We start from the raw sequence: 9,001 nt of genomic DNA on the forward strand, positions 1-9,001 counted from the left end.
TATAATTTTATTTCTGCCATGCTTTGCTGTATTCGTGTGTAAAAAAAACTTCTTTTTTTTCAACCTCTCGTATCATTGAGTGATTATCACTACAGATTTGTGCATTTTTATAGAATTTTTTTTTTTTGTCCCACTTATTTCATTATAATTGTTTAACTATTTATTTCTGCTTCTCTACATTTGCACATGAATACAAGTACATACCATTTATCTAACTTGGTATTATTTGTGTTTGCACTATACACACACGTATCAAAACAAATATATATTTTTAACCTTTTTATAATAAATGGTTTCTATATCCTCTCTTCCTCCTTTACATAATTAAGCATATCATTTAAATACTTGACTTTGTTAACTATGTGAACACTTCGATGAAAAAGCTTTAAAAGAAACCATGTCAAACTACTATTTCCATGGTCAAGTATGGATTGTAAACACAAGTTCCTTCCTGCAGAACTGTATTATTTTCATTTCCTTCTCCACCACATTGTCAGCCGGGCAGCATCACAGAGGCTGAGCGTGATCAGTGAGGACACACTACTCATCGTGATCAAACGCAGAGTATCCACAAAGTCGTCTCTGTGTGTGGATAAGAGAACAGAGTGCTACTGAATTAATTCTCAACATAAAAACAAAGGTGGATGCTGTCAGTTTCCTGCCTCGGAGCACTCTAGATAAAGTCAGCATGAGTGCTTGTGAATGCATGGCCTGTAACTCAATCTGTAACATCAAAGCTGCTGTGAACAGCTTCCCTGCACATCTCCAGTATGGATCCACATAACTGCTGCTGGACCTCTCGCTTTGATGCTTTGCTCCATTATCTTGAGGAGAATAAAATAGATCATGGAGGATGGAGACAGTCTGCCTGTCTCTGATTCTACAGAGACCTTGATATGGCTCACATCAAAGACAGAGGAGGAAGCCGGGAGGTGTCGGAGGAAGTCTGTCTGCCCAGGTGTGTGTCCTCGTGGATCATGGAGAGAGCAAGTTTGAGAGATTTCATCTTCAAAGTAGAAATATTTGTGCAAAATAAGGTCGTCTTGGCCGGTTAGGACTTCTTCAAAGGGTACGTTTAGAATTTTTTTAAGTTGATTCAAATCCAGACATGGTTTGGGTGGTCCACTCTCTCAGGTAGACTTGACCTCCACTCCCCCCATCCCACCAGTTCAGCAGCAACCTAGCTATCGTTGGCCCTAGCAGTAGGGGGGCTTTTGTTAAGCAAAGCCCTATATTCTGTGCCAGGTCACACCTACAAGTGCCTCCTAATGTGTGAAAGCAGACACAACCTGTGGAGTGTAATCGCTCCCTAAAAGGCCACTTACATGAACCCCCCTCTGTGTGCTGAAAGCTTGTTGACACTCATCCTCTCAGCATGAAAAGACACACAGTTTTGTTTTCTTACAGGTGAACATTACGTTTCCCCGTCTGGTATATGGAAGCAGGTACGCCTCATCAAGGTTTTTCATGGAGATATTTCTTCTTTATGTAGTCAGAAAAAATAATGTTTTAAAGGGGCAGACTACCGCTTTAATACATCAAGTACATTTTTCTCATCACAGCGAGGCCTACTCACCCACACGGGACTAAAAGTCTGGGTATCTTGGTTCCTGCTTCACAGATTTTGACCTTTCTTTTTTCTTTTTCTTTTTTAAATATGATACTAGCAAGTCCCTCAACTTTTTATAAGGGCAATACTTTAATGACAGGAGTGCCTTTAGAGAAATTATTTGTTAAATAAAAAGACTCATACCAGTTATGACCAGCAGATGGTAATGTTTAACTATCTACAACAAGTGCAGGCCGCTTTAAAGCGACTGAGGTGCTGCTGGCCAGTCTAGTAAAGGGGCATTTCTGATCTCATTTCACGGAATTAAATAAAACTCCAAACATATTGTGTCAAATGTCTTAAATATCAGAATGCACTGACAATACAATGTATAGTCATAGAAAAATTGAACTTTTTGGCATAGGTTTTCCCAGACGAGAGACAATTATAGTATCACAGAAACTTATTAACCATAGAAGGTCATCCAGCTTAGAACTATTATTTCTGTTGACTTCCACCCTTTTCATGCAACTCTCAGTATAGCTAAATGCTGTAACGCCTCTGTGTAATTGTAGATAATTACGGTAATTGCAGTGAGTATGCCTATGTTCCCTACAGCGGTATTCTCATCCTGTTGTCTGTCGGACATGATTAAGGCGTGGAGATGCTTTATTTCTACAGGAATGGGTTTCTGACAGACAGACTGGGTCTTCCCTTATGACCCCTCCTCAGGATATAATATCATTAAGACTCTCTGCAGGCTGATTTTCTTCATATCATTTACTGCAAACATATAACACTTTTTTTGTTTTGTTTTAAAAACATGCCATTCAACCTATAAATGTAGGGTCACAAACTTTGCTTTTTTTATGTCCTTGAAAATATATATTTTGGGATCTGCAAAAACAAAACAAAAAGATCGCGCGCGTTTTGCATTGTCAATTGTGTTTGTGTGCGCACGCTGTTTGTGTGTGTATGTGTGTGTGTGTGTGTGTGTGTGTGTGTGTGTGTGTGTGTGTCGTTTCGGTGGCGCCATGTGTCTTTTTGGATTGCTAATTTCTCTAAACGGCTGTCCGCGCGCTCCTCCCCGCAGCAGCAGCAGTCTGGTAGCCTGAGGGGAAGCGGCTCAGCGCGGCGTCAACCTGGCTGCCAGCAGGATGACACTGCAGGTAGCTGCTACTGGCCAGTCTGGCTTCACTTACACAACACTTACTTAAAATATGAAATGTAATTAATGGAACCTGGAATGACAGCATACATAGGCTAGAACTAAATTTTGCAATACCTTTAAATCCTTGCATGAATCTTATCTTTATCTTCTCTATCTGCATTTTTGGGAAACCATTTCAGTATGCTTTAAATAGCTTTGGGTAGGCTAATCTTTCTGGTTTGACATGCATTTATATATAACGCTACGTATTTCTTCACTAACTATGGTCAATGTACAAAGTTACAGGCCTACAGAAGATATAATAAGTATTTTTTTGTGTTGGGGACCAGCTTTTCCTCATATTTGGTACATAATGATTATGAATTTAAAACATACAGATGTTCAAATGTCTACATATTACATACTTCAATATTATAATAGTAAACAATGTCCAAACTATGCAGCAACATATGTATATATGTATACTGTATCAGCCTGTGACTGTCACTGTGCAGTTTGCGGGACACTTTGTTAACCTGGCAGAGTGACTGCTGCCCTGACCAATGGAATCCAATAATGACATATGGAATATGGTATTATGGAAATGAAGGACGATGAATGAAAGATTGGACTGACCTGGGTCTTCAAGCGAGAGAACGACAGACATAATAAAACCGGAATACGGATGATATGGCCTAAAAAATAAAGCGGAAATTGAAAAATTAACAATAAATTAATTGAACGTACAGAACAATTAAATATTCTTAAAAATATTAAGTGAAAATACAGCAGTATTGTGTTTTTAATGAAACTTGTTTTTAAAGCCCACTTCACTTGGTCGGCATACTTATAGTATTCATTTATTCATTATGCTATCATATGTTTTTGTTTTTATTCTATTTAAATTGCTGTTAATTTCCCTTTAATCATTTTTTTCAAAATGTTTTATTTTATTGTAGTGTATGTCTTTTCTATTTGTAAATCACTTTGGTGCTACTTTAGAAATAAACTTGCCTTATTTTGAAAATAAGTACCGGATACAATGTTATTATGTATTCAGGCTAACTTCTCTCTGTAGTCTGACCAATCAGCTTGGAGGGGGCGGAGCTCTGACAGACCACAGCTATTTCTCCTGCTAAATCTTGTGTGTCCGGAGTCTGCGTGCAGTCTTTGGTACAGCGGAGTTGTCCGTCTTTTTCTAACATTTCTACCGTACAGGAATACAAAAGTGATGCTTCGCTGTGACCGGCCGCATACAGAGGCAGAGGAGTACCAGCGGTGACAACTTTATATACCATTTAACTCACTTCCCCGGAGTATATTTCTCTTTTTTTTCCTTTCGCCTTTGAAGAAGAAGAAGACGTTGTGTTTTACGTCCTCCAATAATGTCGGACCGCTTTTAAAAACACAAACTTTTCTGTCTCAATGCGGGAGAGGAAACCTGTCGGAGTGTTTTTTGCTACTTTTGTACCAGTAAGGATTTTGAGCTGTCGTGTTTCAATACAGGAATGACTGATTTTTCGCCGTAGCTCCATGTAAATCTTTTTGTCGTCCAGCTCTTCGCTCAGCGGACTCTGCCGCTGCTACTGGATATACGAGGACTTTTGCGCAGTAATTTGGTGTAAATGGATCGCCAGTGCAGTTTCATTTCCATTTGGCTACAACTGGAACTCTGTGCCATGGCTGTTCTTCTTACTAAAGGTATAGACTTTGGTCTGTGGACAGAGCATGTTTGTTCGCTTCTTCAAATCAGGCTAAACAACATTTTACAGTGATAAACCAAGAGTGAATTAACTCACTCAAACCGCCGGACTTTACTCTCATACTTGAGTTTTTAAACTAGCCGGTGTTGCTCAAAAATATCACCTTGCGCAAGACAACAATGTAGCATTTCGCCTTTATAATCTTATTTTTAAGAAAGACTGGAATAAACTAACCGTATTGAGGAAAGTTGTGATAACTACTTGCGTTCACTGAAAACGTTAACTTTTCTATTATATTTTATTTCAATTCACAATAAACATGAATCTTATTAGTTTAAAACCTTCAACAACTGCAATGTAAACAACTAAAACTACCTACAATTATTGACATCTTTTTAAATGATTGTCCAAAACTTTAATATTCAAAGTCTTTATAAAAATATTGTTACTAAATGGCAGCAGTTATTACATGTCATCCAATACAGCTAATACTCAAATCTTGTCTCTGGCTGATACGTTTCACTTGGATAACTGCATGTTTAACTCAGTTTTGAAGCTGCCATTCATAGAAGACTGAGCAGGGCTAAAATGCTTCAGTGCACGCCCCCCCCCCCAGCCCCCAGCCCACAAAGGGGGCCTCTCCTTTTCTAATGAAATATTCTCCAAATGACCTGCCCGGGCCCTGCTGCTCCAATCATTCACAGGGAAAACACTGATCTGATGAATGTGCTCCTGCATTCAAAGAGGCACCACCACTGAGAGGAACAGAGCTTGTTAGCTGCTGTATTTTTAGCTCAGTTTTTATTTTTATTTATAGCAGATGGAAACTCAAGGCAATACCTTTTTTTACTGCGTTTTGTATTGAGCAATTTCAAATTATTTGCTATTTATTTTAGTTTTTTATCCCAACGACACATATACAAATCCATATCCACAACATTCTGATGTATGGTCCTGTGATGGTGTTACAATGACACTAGAGGACACGGTAACAGTAAGAGCTCATAAATAGAAGTTCTCAAAATAAACTTTAAAGTCATGTTTTTGTTTTGTTAGGGCAGATCCATGGCCTGCATTTATGTTTTTAAAAAGTTTTAAAGAAAAGAGACGCCACGGCTGAAGTAATGAGTGGGCCTTTGTAAAAACAGGCAGCCGTAATGATAAGGTTGCTGGAAGCTCTTTAGATGGGACCTCGGTGCACCCTGCCCCCCCAGGCAGTCATGACCACAAGTGAAGCTTTGCGTGCAAACGGGGGAGAGGAGACTCCGGCCCCCCTCTTTTCGAGTTTCCATTTGGGTTGAAAGAAATTGACTTTGGCAAACAAACCACTAATTATAAGCTACACAGTTCCTGTTTTCTAATACAGACAAAAAAAGCTCCTGAATAAAGGCACTTTTAAAAGCTGAATTGATGCAAAAGTGGAATATTCCCATGAGATCTTTACAGTTACCTGGCTGTTTATTGCAGGGCACAGTGGACATTTTGCAAGCGCGTACTTTCAAAATAAAAGTAAAAGTAGTTTTCATACAAAATAACACAACTGAACTAAAAGTAGGGATAAAAAAAAAATACGTGAATAAAACTAATTATATTAACATCTTGATATTGGGGATATGTTGAACCCTGACTAACACACCAAACTGATAGACTTGCTATTAATAAAGTATTTATTTAAAGCCATAAATGCATCTAATGTTGTTTCTCTAACCCTGCCTTTCTTGCATTTTCAGGAGAAATAAGGTGTTATTGTGACGCGCCGCACTGCGTGGCCACCGGATACATGTGCAAGTCAGAACTGAACGCCTGCTTCACCAAGGTCCTGGACCCGCTCAATGTAAACTCTCCCCTCACCCATGGGTGTTTAGACCCCATCGTCAACGCAGCGGACACATGCAGCTCCAGGGCTGCGGACGTTCTGAGCGGGGCCTCGGTGCTGGAGTGTTGCCACGACGACATGTGCAACTACAGAGGCCTACACGACCTGGCGCACACCAGGGACTCGACAGGTAAAGAAGAAACCTCGTAGAGCTCAATCCCTGGCTGTCAGGATGTTTGCTTTTCACTGAAATATGAAATTCTCTTTAACTGGTTTTTAAAAATGATTGGACTCTGTGGGGGGATTTTACGATTCCTCCTCAGCAAATATTCAATATTTTCCTCGTTCCTGTTCCAGAAGCAATACGTTTAGCTGCAGGGTTCTTCAAACACTTCGCTGTTTATGGACATGCAGGCCACCCTTGCCCCCCCCCTAATACGTCTTCCAAGCTTTACAGAACTTTAATTTGACTTTTAATGGGATCCAGCTCTGCCTGGGAAGCCAGGGAGCAGCCAGTTTACCTTAAGCACTTGGAAAGAGATCAGATATATTCGTGTTTTTTATTTATTATGTGCGCACCATGTAATTTTCCCACCGAGTAGTAATGTGTCTTGCAGAATGAATATTACTTGACGAACCTGCATGTCGGGCAGACGTACGAGCACAGAGAGACAGTGGAGCTGTCCTCAGGGGACTTTCTGTTGTGACCCTGACCAGAGCACACTATAGTTTATTAGCTCAAATGAATTTCTGGTTCTCAGCCAGGACCAGGTGACTCATTTGCTGCGCGTTCTCACTTCTTTGCTCTTGTCTGTGTCTTATTTTCTCTCTCTCTGTGGTTACTGGAATGACTGTGGAGCAAAGCTTATCATTAAGCTACAACATTTATATATTCAAAGATCATTTCAAATAAGACACTGTGGTCCTTAAATGTGTATATAATGTAACATGTGAGTTAAACAGTTGGTTATCTCTTTGTGTGCAGATCATAGCCGGTACCAGCCGGACAGCAACAACAGGAACCTGGTGACCCGGGTTCAGGAGCTGGCCTCGGCCAAAGAGGTGTGGTTCCGGGCGGCGGTAATCGCCGTCCCCATCGCCGGCGGCCTCATCCTGGTGCTGCTCATCATGCTGGCGTTGCGAATGCTGCGCAGCGAGAATAAGCGGCTGCAGGATCAGCGGCAACAGATGCTGTCGCGGCTCCACTACAGCTTCCACGGCCACCACACCAAGAAGGGCCACGTGGCAAAGCTGGACCTGGAGTGCATGGTGCCCGTCACGGGCCACGAGAACTGCTGCCTGACCTGCGACAAGATGAGGCAGGCCGACCTAGGCAACGACAAGATCCTGTCTCTGGTACACTGGGGGATGTACAGCGGACACGGAAAGCTGGAGTTTGTATGATTCCTGTTTGGGAACTATGAGACTCAAACGTTGGCTTTTGCTTTTTTTCTCTAAAAAGACATTCCCATATTTTTCGTCCATTGGACTGTCGGGTTTGTGTTTTCAGTTCTTTTTTTAACCAGTGGCGAAAAAATACGAGACTGATCTCATGCCGTGTGGTTTTTGCTAGAGGAGCACTTTACTTGAAAATGAAAGGCAAAGCAACAAGGAACTGTATTTAAAAACTTGAGAGGGCAGAACTGAGGTGGAGTGAGAGCTCTGTCACTGCTCCTGAGGATCCTGGACTTTTACACTGAGCGCTGAAGGATTCCAAATCTGTCTTATTTGCACATTTGTAAAAAAACAAAAACAAAAAAAACGGAAAAAAAAAACAAGAAAGTTGTCGTTGCTTAACACCAGGGTACAAAAAGATAACTTGTTTTGAGGAGTAAAGAAATTCAGTGTTTGACTGTAGGTGCGCACACTCCTGTGTACGTTTTCATGATTCAAGCTTATTGTAAAGATTTTAAATATATATATATATATATATTTTTGTCTGATAAAACTGACCGGTGTGTGTCTTGTTCTGGGTGAATGTCCAACATCTCTCTCTGTGATCAGACTATAAGCTTGATTGTGAGTGTGAAAGAAAAACTTCCATTAAAATGACTTTTTATTTATTTGACGATTCATTCTTGTGTTTTTACTTAATATTTAGCTGTGTGTGTGTGTGTCTCTGTGTGTCCAGAGGTCATGTTTTCAGCGTTTCTCCCTCACACTCTGGATTTATCCTGGAAATAGTGGCGATATTTATTTTACATACACTAATGCCTCAAAAGCACCTCCTCCTTTTCTGCCTTACTGGATGTCAGTGAAAAAACCGCGCCCCCCCCCCTGTGTTCAGCAGGGTATTAGTGAGGAGAGATTTTAATAATATTTTTGATCCTATTTAAAAACATGGCCGGTGGTCTATATTTTTCTTGTGAAAGAATCCCATGAAAAAACAACCAACAAATTGTGTGTGTGTGTGTGTGTGTGTGTCCAAAGCCTATTATTCCTCTGTGCCATAAAGCTCCATTGTTGTCCTGAAACTATTAAAAACACATCAGTGAGCTGCACTGGGGGACATGGTGCTTCATTACAGTACACACACACACTGGCTGGACTTAATCCCACACAGAAATATTTGTAATCCTTGTATTAATCCGCAGCTGAAAATAGTCCCTGATAAATGCACTATTTGCCTCTTTGAGTGACGTTTGCCAAAAACTACAGTGCCCAGCTTTTTTGAGAAGGCGTCCTCTTTAAAATTGAAACTCATTTCTTAAAACCGTTTATAAAATTATTATCTTTTTTAATTCTTGCCAATGGGCTCGAGGCTGAGTGCAGTGGGACAGAAG

At 40.5% G+C, this 9,001-nt stretch overlaps 1 protein-coding gene across 1 annotated transcript; it reads left to right on the forward strand.

Annotated features, from left to right (window-relative positions):
• Positions 1 to 3,839: 3,839 nt before the first annotated feature.
• On the forward strand, positions 3,840 to 8,281 carry bambia (BMP and activin membrane-bound inhibitor (Xenopus laevis) homolog a). Its single transcript, XM_029458272.1, has 3 exons — positions 3,840 to 4,400; positions 6,133 to 6,408; positions 7,204 to 8,281. Exons 1-3 carry the CDS (start codon positions 4,325 to 4,327, stop codon positions 7,620 to 7,622), a joined length of 771 nt encoding a protein of 256 aa, XP_029314132.1. The 5' UTR covers positions 3,840 to 4,324; the 3' UTR covers positions 7,623 to 8,281.
• Positions 8,282 to 9,001: the final 720 nt, after the last annotated feature.

The sequence above is a fragment of the Cottoperca gobio genome, chromosome 20, assembly GCF_900634415.1.
Source record: "Cottoperca gobio chromosome 20, fCotGob3.1, whole genome shotgun sequence".
NCBI lineage: Eukaryota > Metazoa > Chordata > Actinopteri > Perciformes > Bovichtidae > Cottoperca > Cottoperca gobio.